Source organism: Podarcis gaigeae (assembly GCF_964106915.1).
Source record: "Podarcis gaigeae genome assembly, chromosome: 1".
NCBI classification, from domain to species: Eukaryota; Metazoa; Chordata; class Lepidosauria; order Squamata; family Lacertidae; genus Podarcis; species Podarcis gaigeae.
In genome coordinates this window covers 17,938,119-17,959,766 of record NC_139678.1, presented here as the reverse complement: position 1 = coordinate 17,959,766, position 21,648 = coordinate 17,938,119, and the positions used below count along the sequence as shown (strand labels likewise).

Sequence of the window (21,648 nt, the reverse complement as noted above, 5' to 3'; positions counted from 1 at the left end):
AGCAAAATGTCACCTAGAAAAAGCTCTGACATATTCTCCCTGAAGCTCAAATCTGTTTTATTCCAGGTTGTTTTATTGGATATTTTAATGTGCTTGAGATTCTTTTTCTTTAAAATATAAAGCGGTATTGAAATGAAATGATAATAGTAACAACAACAACAACAACAACGATAATAAAGTTTTGGGGGGGCCTAGACATATTGTTGTGGCGACCGAACCTAGGTTCAAGGTGCCATTTGGTGATCAGTTTATATACAGTGGTACCTCGGTTTTCGAACGTCTCGGAAGTCAAACGCTTTGGCTTTCGAATGCCGGAAACCCGAAAGTAACTGCTTTGGTTTTCGAACACTTTTTGGAAGCCAAACGTGCCACGCGGCTTCCGGTATTGAGTTTTCTGGACGTAAATGCGTTCGGAAATGCATGCTTCGGAATGGATTACGTTCGAAAACGGAGGTACCACTGTACCTGAGTTTCTAATACTGCTCTGAATACCAGTTGCTGGAAATTGCAGGAGAGGAGAGTGCTCTTGTGCTCTCACAAGCATCTAGCCCTCAGGGTCCCTTCAAACTCTACAATTTTATGCTTCTATGGCCCAGAGCTGGCCACAGTGAGAACAGGGTGCCGGACTAGATGGGCCACTATCCTGATGCAGCAGGTTCTTATGATGTTCTTAGGATCGTCTTATGACAACCTCCACTGTTCACGATTCCCTGCCCTCTTTGAATATTGCACAATAGCCAAAGGATAAGGTTTAGCTTTCTTCAGCAGCCCATAATGTTTCTGCTCCGTTGCTTTTTTAAATACCCAATCAGAAGCGTAGAAGAAGCATCCTCCTGTCTCTACCCACAAATCCATATCCCCCTCTTGTATTGTCCTTGTGTTAAAAGGGCTGCCTCAGATTTCATCCTTTGTTCGGCAGCCTCATGGCGCGGTCGGCCTCTCCTTCCCTTTGGCTCTGTTCTTTAGCCATTGTCTCCTCCCTTTTCTTGCAAAGTTGTACTGCCATTCATTAGTCACCTGCTGCCACTGGGCACCGCTGAGCTCTGTGAGCTAAATTATCCAATTCAAAGGTCCCCTCAAAGCCAAGCGAGTTGGGGAAAGTGAGCACAGGTATGCCAAAACACAAAATGCTCCAACAGGCAGTATAGACAAATGCCAAAGTAAATAATATTTTATTATAACAATTTATTATTACGGTCGGAGACCAGCTTGTAAAACACATAATGGGACTGCACTCCCAAAAGCAAAGCAAACATTTAAAACAATATACAGCAATGGCTTACAAGTTAAATGAGGCTGCATTTTAAATTGTATTTTAACCCGTATTTTAAATTGTCCCCCCCATTATGTTTTTATTGTAATTTTACTGATGTTAGCTGTCCTGAGCCCGGCTCTGGCTGGAGAGGGTGGGGTATAAATAAAAATTTATTATTTAATATTATTATTATTAAAAAATGCACTAAACACGTAAACACATAAAATCTTTGGGGAAAACTACCATAGAAAATTGGCCCAGAGTTACCCGTGGATCTGAGTAAATAATATTTTGTGCAGGGACAGCCCAAGATATTTGGGTGCCGGGGGTGTGGGGGGGGGAGAGGCGTTGTCGTCTCTCTTTCTTCTTGCAGCGACAGTAAATTAAATAGCTAAATTGAATAGCGGACATTTTGATCTCTTTCACCAGTAGGGCTGCTCCTTCTCTTCAGGAGCAATTCAGCAGCAAATGCCCAAAGCAACTGTCTTTCCAAGTTGAATTCCACAGAAGGCAGCCTTATAAAATCACAGAATTGTCGAGTTGGAAGGGACCAGTAGGGTTATGTAGTCTAACCCCCTGAAACGCAGGAAACCTTTGCCCGACATGAGGCTCGAACCCACAACCCTGAGATTAAGAATCTCACGCTTTACTGACTGAGCTATCTCGCAGGTGCCTTAAGGCTGTCCAAGCTGCATTCCGCATAAGAGAGTAAGAGTTTGGATTTGATATCCCGCCTTTCACTCCCCTTCAGGAGTCTCAAAGTGGCTAACAATCTCCTTTCCCTTCCTCCCCCACAACAAACACTCTGTGAGGTGAGTGGGGCTGAGAGACTTCAGAGAAGTGTGACTAGTCCAAGGTCACCCAGCAGCTGCATGTGGAGGAGGGGAGGCGCGAACCCTGTTCCCCAGATTACGAGACTACCGCTCTTAACCACTACACCACACTGGCTTCTAAGGCCGTCCTAAGGGGAGCATATTCCACATGGGCACATCTGCTGAGCAACATCTCAGGCAGAGGATGGGGGACCTTTTCTCAGCCCTACAGGACTGTAAGATCACTTTCAATTCTGGAACCGGGCTCAGAACGCTTTTAACGCTTAGTGTATGTCTTTTGGACCGGGCTCTGGTTGTTAGCTTCCTTGCTATATGACAGAATGAAGAAAGAGCAGGATGATTATTTTAGCAATTGAGTGGCCATTTGTTTATGCCTGATTATTTATTGGGATGGCACTGCTGAGACCTGGCAACAAGAGAATTCAAAGACGGAAGTTCCATTGTTTATTTACTTATTTGCAGAAGTAGTTTTTGATCCAACATATCCCCTTACAAAAAAAGAAGAAAAAGAAATAAGAGGCTTGTGAGCAGATCCACAGCGTAATGAGTGGTTTTGTGTCCTACAGCATCCTGTTTGCAAGGATTGGACACCCACCCGCTACTTTCCTGATGGTGTGAGAGGCTCATTTGTATGGTAATGCTTTCAATTTGCTTTTTCAGTTCTGCAAGAAAAATGGTCCCCTCCCATAGCCTTTTAAAGACTGATCATTTCCCCTCTCCAGGAGTTTCATTATCTCTTTATGATTTGGAGAATGGCTTCCTTAAAATGACTTTATTACGTGCACCAGCAGAGGCCTATATATCATGCTAGCTCCCTAAGACTACAAAGGAGATATGAGCTCTTGCAAGACTGTGAGTCGAGGCTGATCTCAACTATTTTATTAGGTTACCTATTTTCTTCTTATATATCACCTGTCATTGAAAGGCAACTTCAGATATACTTGAGTGAGGAAGTGTCATATGGTTTTATCTTGTTAAGGAGTAAGGCTGGAGCTATGGGCTAATATTGTTGGCAAAGACACTTGAATAATGCAGATGGGAGTCAAGAAAAAAAAAGGAACCTGATAACACTTTAACTGAACTAATGGAACTAAAGCAGAGTATACTTTGAAGAGAAAGCAACAGAAGAAGAAGAAGAGTTTGGATTTGATATCCCGCCTTTCACTCCCCTTCAGGAGTCTCAAAGCGGCTAACATTCTCCTTTCCCTTCCTCCCTCACAACAAACACTCTGTGAGGTGAGTGGGGCTGAAAGACTTCACAGAAGTGTGACTGGCCCAAGGTCACCCAGCAGCTGCATGTGGAGGAGCGGAGACGCGAACCCAGTTCACCAGATTACGAGTCTACCGCTCCTAACCACTACAGCACACTGGCTCCAGAGAATTCCCCCCCTTTTCTTAGTTCAAACTTTGTAAACAGCTGGAAGAAATTCAATCAACCATACAGAGGAAAATCTCCCTCAGCACTGCAGAGCCAATCAGAGCTTGTGTTGGCTCAATGAGCATGCTGCCACTCTGCCTGTTCATTAAGCACCACCCACCCACCCTCCTTGGCGAGTTGACTTTAACACTAGCAGAATTAACCCTTAAGTTGCACAGTAAGAGATCTTGCTGTTGTGCTTCCAACAAATATCAAGACCTCCAGCTTCCAAACAGAGAAGAACACTTTGCCAAGTGGAACAAGCATTTCCTCAGTAGGAAAAATGCTGGGGTAGATATTAACCATGCTCAGGGCCCAGTTGCACAACCATCAGAATCACGTGGTAAAGATTTATCTGGCTTGTGCCATTTTAAACAGTGCTTGGTATGCATATTTGAATGTTGATCAAATATCGGGATCTACCAGTATGAGAAGAGGGGATCTTTGGCTTTCTATACAGCTGCCCTTTTGGGTTAACTATCAGAACAGTTTGTGGCTTGCCCAGTAAGGTAGAGCTGCGACAATTTAAGACGGATGTTGACAAGCTGGAATGTGTGCAGAGGAGGGCGACCAAGATGATAAAGGGTCTGGAAACCAAGACTTAAGAGAAACGTTTGAAGGTATGTTTAGCCTAGAAAAGAGGAGACTGAGAGGAGATATGATAGCCATCTTCAGATATTCCAATATCACATGGTGGATGGAGCAAGCTTGTTTTCTCCTGCTCCGCGAACCAATGGGTTCAAGTTACAAGAAAGGAGATTCCCACCAAACATCAGGAAAAACTTTCTGACAGTAAGAGCTGTTCAACAGTGGAATAATCTCTCTCGGGTGGTGGTGGACTCTCCTTCCTTGGAGGTTTTTAAGCAGAGGTTGGATGGCCATCTGTCATGGATGCCTGAGATTCCTGCATTGCAGTGGGTTGGACTAGATGACCATTGGGGTCCCTACAATTCTATGATTTTATCTCCCATCAACAGAATCACAGCTCTTGGAGTCCAGCCTCTACTTTATGGCTATATGCTTTTTTAACGTTACGTGAGCCAAGGTAAAAATGAGCAAGCAGAGAGGGCAATTGTAATTATAGTTATTTTTGTTATTTGTATGGAGTGGGGAGGGTTATGTTAATCACTTTCTATCTTACCTGTTACGAAAACTCAACACAACATTCAGGAAAGGGAGGGAGGGAGGGAGGGAAAGGGAAAACTCAGGGAACTGGACTTACAGACTCAGCACAGTTCACACATGTCTGAGGAGTTTGAGATTCAGAACAAGATACTTCTTCCCTGTAAAGGCCACATCACGTATAAGCCAAACCTTTGAGTCACCTGCAACCTAGCATTCTGATTGGTTAGATCAGCCTCCCCTGACCTGATGACCTCCAGGCATTTTGGACTCCAATCCCATCAGCCCCAGTTTACTCCTTAAAACTGAAAAGGTCTTAAGTTGCAAAACGTCTTCAGTTTCAAAACGTTGCAGCCGTGACAGATAAGCAGCGCTCGTGTTCTTGCCATTTTATCATTTCTTAGATCACGTGAAACCGCTCTGTTGACGGGAAGCCCCTGGGAAGTTTCACAGTTAGCACTTCTTATCCACCCATTTACCAGCAACTCTGTGGAAACGGTCCAAAAGTCCTTGGTAAATATTTGGGAAAGGAACATTTTGAAGCGCTTTCGTGTAGGCCATCCATTACATTGTGTCCAGTAGTTCCTGGGAGTCATGGGAAATAAAAGGGAGGCGTCCAGGATAGAACAACGAAAATGTTTTGCTCTGGAAAAGGGTTCTCTAGGAGGAAGTAAAGGAAGTCATGGAATCATACAAATGGGTCACCTATTCCAACCCCCTGCAAAATCTTGAGTCACATGAGCTTAAACAAAAAGAACCGAGGGCGCAAGGAAAAGTTACTTAAATTACGGGAAAGGGTATTTTCTTTTACACAGGGTCAACCTTTTTTATCTTACGCATGAAATACATGTGCATACACACAAACCCACCAGGTGTTACTGGTTGTCAGCTGAGGGTCAAACTACACGTTACACTTAATGTACTGTGTGCCACAACGACACTTGTTTCTCTTAAATTAATTACAGCTCTGCAGGGTAGCGCTGCTGATTTTTGTGACTGATTTATTTACCTAGCTATTATTAAGCTGATTTACAGCCCGGGGTTCCCAAACTGTGGTGTGCAAGCTCCATTTCAGGGGTCTGCAGCGTGCCTGTGGATCTGCAGTTGAGAAGACGGGCACCAGCATTAAATATTAATACCAATTTTTAATTGTATTTTTATGGCTTCTTTTATTCCTTACACTGCTTTCTATCATATTACAATCTGAATTCCATGCAATGCAATAAAATACAATATATAAGGAATAAGAGAAGCGGTTAGAAACGCAATTAAAGATTGTGCGGCACCCAGCATGGCGCATTACAATTGCTACAAGAGGCAGAAAAATTGTTAAGAGCCTCAGCTATCAGCTTCGTTGGATGTTTGTGAGTTCTAGTGTTATGAGAGAAGGAGAGAAAAAAAATTCTCTATCCACAATTGCATAATTTTAAACATTTCTATCATGTGAGTGTCAGAGACAGTATGGGAAGTGAGTGAAGTGATCTTGAGCTCCCATCCTGCTTGCAGGTTTTCCCACAGGCTTTTGGTTGGCCACTGTGAGACAGGATGATGGCCAAGGTGGGTCACTGGCCTGATCCAGCAGGGCTTGTCTTATGTTCTTATTCCTAGCCAGCACTGGTTTCTCACGACTCCCATGAAAACAGAACGAGAGGACACAGAGTGTACACATGCCAGAATGAAACACTTGGTTTTGATTCCTACTTTCCAGTGTTTGCAGAATGATGGAATCAATTCAGCCAGCCTGTCAGATGTTTGCATTCATGGGTCAGGCTCCCGTCTCCCTCTCTCCCCTAATTTACGATTGCCATCAGCGTAATTACACCAGGTAGATAGCGATGCGTGCATCTTACATTCTGCATGGCGTCCTGATACTGCGGCAGTGACGACAGCTGCGACTCGGAATGGTACGGGGATAAACCTTTCCTCAGAGTCCTCAGATCCCCAGAGCTTGATTGCTGTAAAAGAGAGAGAGAAAGAAACAAAAGGATTTCTATTTAATTCAAAGTAAGACAACGAGACTTTATTCTTATTTGGTTCCTACCCTCGCCTCTCGAGTTCATCTGGCTCAACTGTAGGCACCACACAACAAGAAAAATCTAGTTTAAAGGCATGCTGTTGGAAAGGAAATGGAATATTGCTTGGATCCAAACTGCTGGTTTGGGGTAGAGGCTGGATTACCTCCCCGTCCCAGTTCAGCTAGCTTCTCAGCTGCAAAAGCAGGGACAAGGGAAAACCCTCAAATGGGCCGAATTGAGTGTGATGTGGGGGTGGGCCTGAGGCCATATTCATACCATGCCATTTAAAACATGATGATGCCACCTTGACCTGTCATGGCTTCCCTCAAAGGGAGCTATGGTTTGATGACATGCTGCGAGTTGTCAGGAGACCCCTATTCCCCTCACAGAGCTCCCCAAGTTCCCTGTGAAGAGGGGTTCAATGTTAAACCACTCTGGGAACTGTAGCTCCGTGAAGTTCCTATGTTATGATTTGGGAACAATATAAAGTACCGTATTTTTCGCTCTATAAGATGCACTTTTCCCCCTCCAAAAATTAAGGGGAAATGTGTGTGCGTCTTATGGAGCGAATGCAGGCTCCATAGCTTCAGCGAAAGCAATGTGAAGCCTCCAAAGCGCAGCGGGAGCGCTCCTGCTGCGCTCCGGAGGCTTTGCGTTGCTTTCGCTGAAGCCAGGAGAACAAGACTCTCCTGGCTTCAGGGATAGCCGCCTGAAGCCAGGAGAGCAAGAGGGATCGGTGCGTACCTCTTGATCTCCTGGCTTTGCTTCGCTGGAGAGGCGCCTTACAGCTTTCCCTCTCTGCGCAGTGCCCCTTCAGCAAAGCTGGAGGAGAAATGGAAGGGGCTCCATTTCTTCTGCCGCTTCACTGAAGGGGCGCTGCACAGAGAGGGAGAGATTTTTTTTCTTGTTCTCCCCCTCTAAAACTAGGTGCGTCCTATGGTCGGGTGCGTCCTATAGAGCGAAAAATACGGTATATAAAAGTATGTGTGTTTTTATGGCATCCTCTTCAATAAAACAATAAACAATTGAGGGAGTTCAATTGTTTGGACTATGTTTCTGAAAGCCTGCATTTGTGTCCTTATTTTATGACTATCACTCAATTAAAAGTGTTTTTTAAATATTGACTTATCATTCACTGAATCTCATGCAATTTCACTGGTGAGATGAGGGGTTTTTGGGGTAAGGGCATGACACACACACATGAAAGAGACTAAATGAATATGCTACATATCAGACAAACAGACTGGGTACAATGTTGGTTCCCTACAGACCATAGTTTGCAAATAAGGAACGAACTCTGGGAACATGCTGTCTCTCCTAATCCTTCCTTTCATGTGGATTCCCCTCTACTCTCCACTGTGGGCCTTAACCATTGAAGAATAATGATAATTAATAATAATAATAATAATAATAATAATAATAATAATGTTTTATTTGTACCCCACCATCTCCGGCCAGAGCATTATGTAACCAGATTCTCCATTAGCCAAAGTTTACAAACCCAGGTTGCTTCTAACTTTGGTCAAGATGGCAGCCCTGCAGTCTAGTGAATCATTTTGGAAAATGTGTTGCTGCAGCAGGGCTGAAGCTAAGCAGCTGCAAACCTGAAAGACTGGCATTTGCATATAATAAATAAACATTTATTTACGGGAAAAGATGGAAACCCCATTTAGCATCAGCACAAATCTAACTTGTGCTTGAGGCTACGAAGGAAGTGGGAAAGTGTGCATTCCCAACAAGCAGTGGGCCGTTTGCTCATCTGCGAGATGTCTGTGGTTTGCTGAACAAGCCATGGTTAGAACAAACCATGGCTTGCTGCTATGTTTGAACACAGGCACTGTGTCCCTACCCAACAAGAAGGATCCTTGGAAGCTGTATGGTAACCCCCCCCCCCCATGCTAGCCCTGGCTTTGTAAAACTCATTTTCTTGGGTTAGATAACTTACTTTGAAAAGGCTGATAAAAACCATTTTTTAAGGAACAAATGTCCTGTATTTATACTTTCACTTTCTTTGAGCAACCTTTGACTGCATTCAACTGCCTTTTTGTATGCTTTATTTTTAAAAAATCGACATTTTTTGAGATAAAATACAAGAATCAAACTAGTCTACAGAACAAGAATATTAAAAAAAGAAAACAAATGGGGGAGAAGAGAGAAAAAATACCTGTGAGGTCCTTTACCATATTTATATCAAATCTATCCTGTCATTTATCCACATACAGAGAGGTAGACTCAACCTGGGAGCCTACTTCTTCTCCCAGTCTCTCACCCTGGGAGGCCCTTTCAACCCTGCCTTTCATACAGCAGGGGCTCCCCTCTTCCGAGTGTCCCCTTCCTGTTTGTGTCTTCCTCAGTCCAAGGTAAAGGACTTCTTTATCCCCCGCACCTACCCACCCCAAAGCTTTTAAAAAATGTTTCCAATATATAAAAAAGTATTGAAAAATTAGAGAAAACAAGAGAAAGAGAAAAGAGAATGTAACCATGGCATATTCCCCGCTTGTCCCTGCTACCAGGTATGGTTCCAGTACTCTGTCCCTGTATATTTGTGTGTATGCATGTATATAAATCTATATGCCATTAAGTGTCAGAATGTTGGAAACCAGACAATCAACAAAATATAAATGCTTCGGATTTATCAAATATACACTCTTGGATGGAAACAATACAATTTTATTAGCATGAACTGTGTTCATTAACTTTTTCGGTTTTCAAAGGCCATCCAGTAGTGGATTGTTCTCCGTTCTGAGGCTACAAAAACATGACCTTTCCAGTTTCTTTATGCTCCATTAAAGCTTTTGAGTTGCGTCTGGTGCTGCAATGATATTTTTCCAGTTCGAAAGAACTGGAAGGAGGAGGGGCCATTGCGGCAACAAAATTTGATGGAAGGCCACAAAAACAAGCTTAGCTGTACATCCAATAAGAATCCAGGTGTTTTGAGGGTTTGACTGCAACCAACATCTTCTACGTCAAGTAGTTTTCTTCCCACTGATATGCCAAGATCTTAAGAGCCAGCAGTGTGTCGGAGGCCATTGGAACCCACGGATTAACGCGTACAGAGAATCCCATATTTGAAATTTGTCATGGGGGAACCAACTCATGAATCCATCATGACATGAGTTTGCAAGATGCAAATGGAAGGCTCTCTTTCTTGTCCTGACCCCAGTCTGCATTTTCCCCTTCTGAAAATGCACTTCAGAGTCCAGCCATCTGAGGCAAGAGGCTCATAATGATTTTGAAGTGTCGGGAAATGGTACACAATCATTTGAGCTGTGTGAGAGATTGCATAGGCCCTTGCATATCTGCTGTCAGGCAAGGCGGTAACGAAGCTAAACAGCACAGCGGGGAGTTGCGTTCCTGAATCGATCGCCCCATTTGGTTTCAAGGCAGAAGTAAAGCAACAGAATCCCAAATCCCCAAAACCACATTACAAAAACAGCTGACCAGGGTTTGGAAGAGGTACAATTCTCTCCACTGTTCCAGCCCTATCTCACCCCTTTTGAGGAACTTACATTTGCTTAGGTTCCACTGGCTGGGCCACAGGTGAGCTGGCAGAGTCCGGCTTACACCAGTGTAGGCCTGGCTGAGCTCTGGCTCACCTGGGAAAGCCCAAGATAACTCCGAACTCTCTCATCCTGGTGTATCTTGGGTTCAAATTTCATTGCAAACCTACATTTCCTATGGTTCCTTCGCTATCTCCCTTCTGGTCATTGTTCAAGTCTCTCATCTAAGCACACCTTACAGGGATTTGGCAGGGGGAAAATTGAATAATGTCACGCACACTGTCCTCAACTCCTTGAAGGGAAAGATGGGGTACACATGTGACTAACACATTTTTGTCAGAGAGGCAAAGAGAGATGCACAACTGACCCCAGGATGAGCCTTCTCAGTTTTGGAGAGCTTGAATACCTGTCCATTCCACTGGGCAGCAGGTAGGATTTTACAGTGGTACCTCTGGTTACGTACTTAATTCGTTCCGGAGGTCCGATCTTAACCTGAAACTCTTCTTAACCTGAAGCACCACTTTAGCTAACGGGGCCTTCCGCTGCCACCAGAGCATGATTTCTGTTCTCATCCTGAAGCAAAGTTCTTAACCTTAGGTAATTATTTCTGGGTTAGCGGAGTCTGTAACCTGAAGCGTATGTAACCCGAGGTACCACTGTATTACAAACTAGGTAGAGCTGTACAGCAAGAGGATTATTATTATTTATTACTTATACCCTGCCCATCTGGCCGGACCTCCCCAGCCACTCTGGGCGGCTCCCAACAGAATATTAAAAACACCAAACATTAAAAACGTCCCTAAACAGGGCTGCCTTCAGATGTCTTCTGAAAGTCAGATAGTTGTTTATTTCCTTGACATCTGATAGGAGGGTGTTCTACAGGGTGGGTGCCACTACCGAGAAGGCCCTCTGCCTGGTTCCACCCACAGAATCTGTAGCACTGCAAACAAATTTTAAGTAGGGTCCTGTGTAGTATGGAGTGCTCCTGTTCAGGGCTCCAAGCAGGTAGGCAGTTATTCCCTATTAAAAGATGCTCCATTCCATCCCCACTCGACTTTCTCAGAGAGTTTTCCCCAGCAGACACGCAACATTGTGTACTCACTGAGCATTCTCAGTTCCTAGTCCTCTTAGGGATGTTTTGGGTTTGGGAATGTAGGTGGTTATTGCTGTTGCCCGCTTAGGATTTTCTCCCTAAAGGGTTGCTTGTTTGTTCTTCTACATACTGAACCTGTTGTTGCCTCCTGTTGTGCTTTGATGGGACCATTTTGGCTACATCCGATTCTAAGAAGAGCCTTGTTGAATCAGGCCAAAGGCCAATATAGACCACCATCCCTTTTCTCACAACCAGGTGCCTATAGTAAGCCAGCAAACACAACCAGTGTGCAACAATGCTCTCCCCCAGTTTGCGATTCTCAGCTATACAAAGACGGGCACTCCGAAAATGAGTTCACTATCAATGGAGGATAGATAAGATACCTAAACTGATAGTGCAATGTCAGCATACAGCTGACTGCCACTTTACCAATGGTCCCATCCATCTTGGCAAGATGTGAAAATAAAGGAATTAAATAGAATGAGAAGGACACTCAAAACCTCACATACTGCTCACTGATATAAAAAGGGAGGGGTTTTATTATTATTAAAGTACTATGGCTAATCAAAGCATTAACAGTCTCTAAGTCTATTCACGCCTATTTGTGCTTCCAGCAAGCTTTGGCTGTGTTTTCTAGCCTGCTCTCAGCTACTGCCTTATCAGCTTCTCTGTCAACGTCAGGAAGTCTGCATCTGCTGGCTCTCCCCTGCCTGACTAACATCTAAGCCTCTCTGTTCCTGACTGCTTGCTGCAGTTGGCTGCAAACCTTCACTTGGAGCTGGCTCATTCCTGACACCCATCCTAGTTATAGACACAAGAGCTCCCATGGGGTAAAAAGGCTCATTTCATTCCATGGAGTAGAGCATGACAACTACCCTTGAGGGATACAGCTGTGGGGAAAGCACTGTAGAGAATCCGCTTTGTGTGCCAAATGTCCCAAGTTCAATTCTTAGCATCTCCAGGTAGCAACAGGAAAATCTCCCTTGTCTAAAATCCTGGGGTCTCACTGCCAGTCAGTGTTGACAACACTGACCCACAAGGACCAATAGTCTGACTTCGTGTAAGGTGGCTCCCTATGTCCTTACTGAATGCCATGCTCCAGCTCTCAAAGTTTTCTTGCAAATGTCTCTTTTTGTTCTGGAAAAAAATTTCTTTTTCTTCATTGCAATATAGCCCCATTAGCGATAATTCTAAACAGCTCGGCTGGTTTGGTTCGTTTCGGAAACTGCAAATGCAATTTGAGACCAGCTAAATCAGGTCTTTGCAACCCCACGGGGTCACATCATTAATACCGCCACTGTGCACATTTCATGAACAATATGTTTCACTTTTCAACCAAATCTAATAAGATATTACAACAGCCATAAGAGGGATAAAGCATTTTAATTACCCCTGTAAAATCCTCCTTGCGTGCTCCTCGGATGCTTATAAACAGTTACCCATTGAGGCAGGCTTCGTTACCAAGTTTAAAAAGATTACAAAGCAAAAGAAAAACCCAAATTGCTCATTAACGGGACTAGGACGAATAACACGTCAAGAGAAGACAGCATAATTCCACTTAAACCCCTTTTTTAAGGAATAAAAAAGAGAAAATCATTGCGTGAGCTTCGACAGTTTGTTCACAAATAAAGAAGAGCTACTGTTATTATCCTCCCTACTTTTCATTAGCAGAGATTACTCTTAAATCCAGTGTTGCAAACAATTATTTAAAGGTGTGGGGTCACCCAGTACTGATGCTCCCTAATCCCTTCCCATATTAAGTACTTTAATGAGGGATGTAAAAATCTAGGCACCCTGTCACCAGCGGTGCTTAAAAAAACGCTGGGCCGAGACAAAGGACAAGATGGCACCCACACAACCCTCTAGCCCATGTAAAGGACCAGCAGCTGAATCTTCATCAACAGGACTACTTCCTCTTCTGCACTTGAAACCAACAGGCCCCAGATGAGGACCACACACGCAAAGCTGTCTGGCCTCAACTGTGTCTGGAAATACCCTCCTCTGGTATTGAGGGGTCTTCCACCTCACCCAGATATCTGAAAGACCAACTCCTTCCCTACAGACTCTCTCGAGTTTTAAGACTGACAAACAGAGGCCTTCTTGGTAATTCCTCCAGTGGATTTGGGGATGTGGGGGCTGGTCCAGGAGAAGGCATTTCCTGTGGCAGCTCCTAGGTGCTGGAATTCCCTCCCCAGAGAGGTGTGCTTCCTCCATATGCAGAAGACACACCACTTTGTTACCTGAAGTATATCTTTTCAGGACTCATGCGGTTCCTACCCTTCAGGACATTTTCCAGATACATGTAAGACAGGCATGTTCTCCATGACCTCAGCAGCACCTATTGAAGTCTTCCCTTTTCCAACAAACTTTTAAAGTGGAGTTTGTTATCCCACTCTGTACCAGTATTGGATTTAAAATCAGTTTGTTTGTTTTCCCCATAAAATTTAGACACCGCTTGACTGTAAACAACAACAACACCTCAAAGCGGTTTATAAAAAGAGAAAACTGAGAGAAAAATCGCAACCATAATTTTAAAACATACACAAGTTAAAAAACCCCCACACAGATTAAAATTACCTCAACTTTCTAAGCATCAAGGTAGGCTTCTATACAGTGGTAACTTGGGTTAGGAACTTAATTCACTTAACCTGAAACTGTTCTTAACCTGAGGTACCACTTTAACTAATGGGGCCTCCTGCTGCTGCCGCGCTGCCACCACACGATTTCTGTTCTCAACCTGAAGCAAAGTACTTAACCTGAGGTTAGCAGAGTCTGTAACCTGAAGCGACTGTAACCCACGGTACCACTTTATATGAATTTGTGTGTGTGTGTGTGTGTCTTTATGGTTGATGCTTTTGTTGTTAAATCGCATCACAAGAAGTGATTCATGAATGGAATGAGCTAAATGAATAAAAAAGTTATTTAAAAAAACCTGAAGGGTTTCAACCAGTATCTGATACATCTGACAGTTTGAATTTGAAGGCCTAAGCAAAAAACAACAACCCATAATTTGATCGCAACAAAATGTTCTGGCGCTGTTTCTCTTTTTTAAAAAATACTCTTAAGCTAGAGAAGGACAAGTTCAAGAACATTGTACGCCCAACCAAAACTTATTTTACAAAGGGTTATCTATCATCTTGTTGTCTTGGGAATCAACACAATGGTACCCAACAACTTTCATTTGTTGAGTTAACAATCATTGCATTATAGTCTTCGCAAAATGGAATGGCCAACTGTTCTCAGTGAGACTGTTTTGTCGCCTTGATATTGTTGTGTCCCTCCTGGGTGATTTAAAGGTGGGGAGCCCACAACGCTCCCCAAACCCACCCTTCTCTTACTTTGATCTGTCAAGCTGCCATTTGATGGTCTGACTTGCAAGGGAAACAGAATGAACATCAATCTTGTCAAGTGCTGTGCTGTTAGAAAGCTTCCTCCTAATGATAATGTGCAGGTCTGGAGTTTTTTGTTACTGTCAGTCAAATGGGTAGTTGAGAAGGAGGCACCGGGATGACGCACAATAACAGAATGCAATGCTACCGATAGCATCGCAGATTGCAGGCTTCCCAGTGGGTCGTAATTTTCAGACGCCAAACTGTTAGCCTCGTGCTTTGTCTGGTTTTCGGTGACTGATGCTGACCAAAAGAGACAGCAGATTATATTTTATATTCAGACCGACAGCGAGCAAAGGGAAGGGAGATTCACAGCCACTGCAGCTGCTGAGAGGCCAGAACTCAGCAGAGGAGCATACGCTCTGCATGCAGAATGTCTCATGTACAGTTCCCAGCACCTCCTGTGAAAGAATCACAGATACCCTAGGTAAGAATACTGTTGGATGATACCCAATTGTGGACTCCCACAAACACAGTGGAAATCTAGTTACACAGCTGGGACTTCCCCTCCCTCTTCTCCCCTCTGCAACCCCATGTGCCCTCCCAAATTCTGCTCCTGAGGACTGGAGGACTGCCTGGAGGAGAATGGAGGACTTAGGATGCTGCAGGGGAGAAAGAAGAGAAAGGGGAAGCCCTATCATATCCGCTAACATGACCACGGCTCTCACCCCATGCCTAAGATCATGGAGAGCTTCTGAAATGATTGGGCTGGTGGTTTGACTCAGCAGAAGAAGCTTCAAGCATTCACACAAATTCTGCAATAATAGTTTCCATAGCAGCACAACAGGCAGTAAATGTACGTGTTGTTCCACTTCCTTTTGAGTAAGGGGTGGAGCAGCTGTGCCCCCTCCCATATGCCAGCGTGGCAAATAGGGAAAATGGGAGCCAAAGTCTGAAAAAATGGGGAGGACCATCCCAGTTTTAAATCATAAGTTGCCTTAATCGTGACTCATGGAAAGGAGGGATATAAAGTTAGAATAATGACAGAGAAGAAATAATGTTATTAAGCCGTACGGGGCTTACAACAGCCAAAACAAAACAAAAAGGCTTGAAAGATTAAGAATCATCACCACCAACATCCTCATCAAAAATAAGCATATTGAAAGGATAGGTATTTGAAAGAGTGAAACATACAGACAGGCCATTGACTTATGCATATCCAAATATTCTGAATTTTCAGTTCCAACTTTTAAATCTTAAGAAGAATTTCAAAATCTCAAAAAAGTTTTATACAAATTATTTCGCACCTCCAACAAACAATTCACCCCTTTAAAGCCAACTTCTTCATATATGAGATAATTAAATGGAATATGTCTAGAAATCTGATTAGTAAATGAATAAATGTAATATTGATTGCTGGTTTTATTTTGCTCTTTTAATTGTGTGCCGCTTCCATGATTTGTTTAAAGGAAGTGGCATATAAGTGGACAAATGACAGAGCAGAGATCACTTTGCACATAACTTGATGCTTCACACATTAACTAGAACCCCTGGTTTGGCATTATGGGAATAAATGTCCATTTGCCTCTACACACTACCCCCAGCTGCTCTGTTTAATTAGCTACTTTGTGCAAACAGACCCTGATTTGCAGTCCTGGTTTTCAGGACAAACCATAGTTTGCTGGTCCAGATGGACCAGCAGTGGTGGCCAACATGATGCCTCACAGGTGTTCTGGACTCCCAACTTGCATCAGCCCCAGTCAACATGGTTAATGGTCAGGGATAATGCAAACTGCAGTCCACACTTCTGGACAGCAGGTGCATTCACACCGTACTGACATCCCTACCACCCTGCTCTTCTCCCTGCCGCCGCCACCCCAGTAAGCCACAGCCACGCCAGTCCCAGGAGGCCAGTGAGTGCTATCATCTCTCCCCACTAGCCACTCTTGTGCTCTCCACATTCATGTTCAGTTAGGTTTCAGATAACACCTAATAGGGCTTTAGAGAGGTGGGGTTATGAGAACCAAAGCAACGGAAGGTCTTGTGAAGGATCAACAGGTTTCTAAGAAAACACACAGGCTGAAATCGTTGTGAAAGGGAACTGGGTGAAAGACCAAGACAAATTGTGTGGATTGCCAATGACATTCTATAAGTGGTCTCATGTGCAGCACACATGGGCGTGGAAGACACCATCCAATATCCTTGCAATATATTACAAACAGGTATGAAAACTAAACAAGTGAAGGATCACATCTCAGAGGAAATACATTGACGGCTGCATTTTCTTCGAACCATTAAAGATTGGTACAAAATGTAACAACTAAGGTTCTTGTATTAAAAGGAGACCATGTGCTTGTCACTGGTGTGAATTATTTACCACATTGGTAGATGCTTCTTTCTCCCCAAATTGTTTTGCTCATATTTAAAGTACTTCAGCTTTTGGCACTCAAAAACAGTTCCTTGTATTTGATTGATTAACAGAAGGTCTCCATCCTTCACTGGGCATAAGCAGATTGGTCAATATTAAGTGGAGAGGATTTGATAGTATGGCCTCAGTATCAATGTATTTACCCACCATGCTGAGCATGAGTCAAACAACTGGGCATTCATTTAAAAAACTCGGGATTACTAAAAATGGAACCTGCCAACATTTGCAAGTCAGACATACGAAAGCAGCAAAGACCCGTCACCAACATTGCAAGCCAAGGCTTCCCCATATCCCAGAAAGCTGGAAGCTTAAATGTCTTAAGATACGTCTACCTTAATTAAATTTCTTGGTGAACTGTTGTGACCAGCCAGCTAGGAGGGAACAAAAGAATATTATACATATCAGATTATAATGAAAAGCAAAGCAATATCAAACATTCAAAAACGGCATCCTAAAAATAAGCAGCCTCCACATTTGTGTTAATCCTTCCTGCATCGAAGAAAGTTGTGGTCGTGCATGAGATATGCAGTTCAATAAGCATATTGGGGGGTGGCCCTGAAATAAAAGGCCTCTGGATGTCTTATATAGGAGGTCTGAAAAGATGAGACTGGAGAAATGGATGGGCAGCACTGCCTTTTTCACAAGGGTGAAACTGAAAGAACACGGAACTCAATTAGTATAAAACTGGCATGGAAAATAAATCAAGTCCCGCAGATTTCAGCAGTCAACAGCCTAGCTTTTCACTCTGAAAAAAATGGGTTTGTGAATTAAACTGGAAGAGGTATTGCAACAGTGCGCTATTTAGAGAACTGGTGCAAATTGGAATTCGTAATTGACAGCAGAGAGATAAAGCTGTGGGGGACGCATGACAAATAGCGGGGGATCATTAATAAGGGGTTTCGCTTCAGCATGTAAAATTAACAATCATGAAAATATTTATCATCTGTGGGGAACAAGGAGCAAAAGCGGCGTGTGGCATCACGTGCTTTGTGTTCTACAGATGCAGAGAAACCGAACTGAAATACAACAAAGCCACTGACATTCCAAAAGGGCTGCCTTTCTCTTCTTCCCAGCAAAGCAAGGCAAACTGAACCTGTCCTTTCAAGGGAAGAGAGGAGAGCAGGGTGTGTCACTGTGAGCATCCTGAAGCATGAACGGCAAACAGGATATCGAGTTAATTTTGCAAAAATACACACACCCAAAAATCCCTCTTCTCCCCACCCAGCTGGAATCCTCACATCTGCAGTAAAGCCCAGATCCCACTAATTTATTTGATTCACACCAACTTCTTTGGTGATGCAATTTTTAAATGTTGAGTCAATGTCTTCTTTCTTCTTCTTTAGCGATCAATTGTAGACGAGTAAGATTGTCTTCCATAAACGCGGTTTTAACAATGAGTCCATAAGTGACTGTGGAGGCCAGTTCTGGATCTACACGTCCTTCCACAGCGAGGACATTGGTTTCCAGGCAGGAGTTGATTTGCCAAGTGTGCCTTCCTCTTGGCACGTTTCTCCCTTTCATTCTGAGCGTCTTCAAAGCCCATGACACCTTTGTTAAAGGCTGTTCTCCAATTGGAGTGCTTGCAGGCCAGTGTTTCCCAATTGTCGGTGTCTATACTACATTTTTTAAGATTTGCCTTGAGACAAATCCTCTTTTGTTGACCACCAGCATTACCCTTTCCATTTTTAAGTTTGGAATAGAGTAGTTGCTTTGGAAGACGATCATCAGGCATCAGCACAACATGACCAGTCCAACGAAGTTGATGTTGAAGAACCATTATTTCAACACTGGTGATCTTTGCTTCTTCCAGTACACTGGTATTAGTTCGCCTGTCTTCCCAAGTGACAAGTTACAATTTCCAGAGACACCAAATGTACCCCCCCACCACCACTCTCTTCTCCCCGTTAGCAGGCACACACTTACTAAAGGACCCTTGTGCTCCTTTCCAGTTTTACAATTCTATGATCTGTTATCTTAAATTGCAGCCCTTAAGTTGCAGTAGTCAATGTTGTGTCCTCCAGATGTTGTTGAACTCTAACTCCCATCTGCTGCAGCCAGCATAGTCAACGGTTAAGGATGATGAGAGTTGTAGCCCAACAAACTGGAGAGCAACATGTTGGCTATCTTGGCTGTACACAATTACATGGGACCAAGTCCTGTCGAATAATATTTTTGGGTTTGGACTGTGAGAGACACACACTGAAATGGCATTTACGTTTACAACTATATATACTCAGCGTAGCTTTTTGCATAACAATAACTCTTAGGCTAAGAGAGAGAGAAATGTACACCAGGAGACTGTTGTGTTACCTAAACGGGTAATATGAAGATGCAGAAGATGCATGGAATCCTTCAAGGATATTTTTGCTATTGGTGTAAATCCTTGAAAATTCTCATGGACTGGGTGATCCAATTGGACCACAACCACACCTTCTAAATGGAAAGCACCTTATTCCCTACCAAGTGCAGGCAGCAAGCTGGCCGTAGGGTTTGAGAATCCCCACTCAGCCACAAAGCTCACTGGTGACCTTCGGCCAATCCTAATCTCTCAGCATAACCTATTTGCTGTGAGGACAGTGGGGACTGCAGAGAGAACCACCATACACATTGCCCTGAATGCTTGGTTTGCTTTCAACCATTGCTGGAACAAGTTGCTCACTCAGGAGCTCTCCGTGGTACTGAAATGACAGGCAGGATGTAAATGTAAATAATAGGAGTAGACTGTGGCTGCCGATGGCCCAGTTGCAGCACTTACATAGTTGCTTGCTAAACTGCCGGGAGCTGCATGTTTCTGAATACTAGTTGCTGGAAAACATGAGAGGGAAGAGTGCTGATGCACACAGGTCCAGCTTGCGGGCTTCTTATGGGAGCCTGTTTGGCCACTGTGAGAACAGGATGCTGGACTGAGCCAATGCCCTGATCAAGCAAAGCTATTCTTGTGCTGTTAGGTTAAACTAAAGTAACTAAGCCAACCTGCTCAGGAGAGGGCCTGTTAGTGGTACCACTAGTGTGGTTTGATGGGTGGAGTTGCATGGCAGGGCCTTCTCTGTGGTGTCTCCTAGGCTGCCCGGTGCCCTTCCCTCTTGTACTATTATTGAGTAGTCAGGATAAGACGGACCTCTGTACTCAGGCTGTTGGGTGAGTGTGTCCCCTCCTTCTATACTGCTGCGTTCTTGCTCTTGTGGTTTTCTTCAGTTTTGTGGTTTTCATTTAATTGAATGGTTTTAATTATTTTAATTTGTTATGTTTTATGTAATCTACCCTGGGACCATTCAGTGAACAAATAGAGTTTTGATTTTGATTTTTTTTTACCCTGCAGAATTCATGCAAAGTAAGAGAAATTATGTACATTATCCTCAATTTGTATAATCTATTCAAGTTGCAGAATTTGGAATGCCTGGACACACAATTTAAAAAAACCAAACCAATAGTATGAGTCCACACATACCAAAACATAAAACACAGCAGTTCAGGCTACAGCCTATTTAATATTTTACCTTATTGTGTACTAAGGAGAAGCTGAACATAGGAAATTGTGGGCTGTTTCTTTCCTCCAATCCTCCTCGTTATGAGTCATTTGCTCGAAATTGGCCTTGTGGTTTCGTGCATTAAAATAATAACAATTTCCACCCCCACAAACAGGAGGGGGCTTGGGGGAAATAAGGAGAGATTTGCAATTTCATGTTACTTGTGGGAGATACGTGTGCGGCTCCTTGAGGATATAATTGCCACATTACAAAGCTAACAAGCACAAACTGGAAAAGGGTCCTTGAGGGAGGGAGGGGGGCACTACTGTTCATGGCTAATGAGAGGCCTATGCGAAAGACGCAAACATAACGAGTGGGAACCACAAATGGATTCTAACATGGCTCCAAAATAATCTAGTTATTGTTGGGGGAGAAGGAAAGGCTCCTCCTTATACCTGGCAGATCCAGATGTGATCCTAGCCTCAGGAAACCTTGGCTAAGCGGCTGATTGGCTTATGTGCATGAAAACACATAGACTACTTGCCCCTTTCAGTGTTCATTGCATGAAAGGAGTTCCAAGTGATCAAAGAGGGGCCACATTGCTGGACCTGCCATACACTTTCTTCAGTCCTGCTCCTATACCTTAAGGTCCATGAATAATCATAGTATAGAGGTCCCAGGCCCTAAGGAAGTCAGATGATCTTCCACCAGGGCCAGGGCCTTCTCAGTGATGGCTCCGACCTGGTGGAATGCTCTGTCCCATGAGACCAGGGCCCTGCAGGATTTAACTTCCTTCCGCAGGGCCTGTAAGGCAGAGCTCTTCTGCCTGGCTTTCAATTTGAACTTAGCCTGATCTTTTATTCCCCTTCCTTCTCTCCCTCTCCCCTTTTTATGAAGATTACCCGCTCTGGGATCCCACAGCTAATTCTCCCCTGGTCTCCTCACTGGCCCAAATAGGACTAATTTAGCCAGCTAGCCCTGGTGATCATATAATGTTTATTGGATGGATTTCCCCCTAAATTGATTTTTGAATTCTAAATTTATTGTTATTCACATTTTATACTGTATTTTATGCTGTTTTTTTGTTGCATCAATTAAGTGTTTTAAATTTGTTGTTAGCCACTCTGAGCCCAGTTTCTGAACCGGGAAGGGGGGTATAAATATATTATTATTATTATTATTATTATTA

General features: G+C 43.6%; 1 protein-coding gene across 6 annotated transcripts in view; it reads right to left on the bottom strand.

The window, feature by feature from the left end:
* Positions 1-21,648, bottom strand: part of CCDC85C (coiled-coil domain containing 85C) — a 180,357-nt gene that overhangs the window by 28,160 nt on the left and 130,549 nt on the right. For 3 of the 6 annotated variants that reach the window (XM_083737067.1, XM_083737071.1, XM_083737068.1), the window contains 2 exons: positions 17,325-17,363; positions 6,478-6,582 (listed from right to left, as the gene is read on the bottom strand). In XM_083737067.1, coding sequence (XP_083593193.1) covers positions 6,478-6,582; positions 17,325-17,363 — 144 coding nt within the window. The remainder of the gene's footprint in view (positions 1-6,477; positions 6,583-17,324; positions 17,364-21,648) is intronic. The other 3 variants (XM_083737069.1, XM_083737072.1, XM_083737070.1) reach the window with 1 other exon arrangement.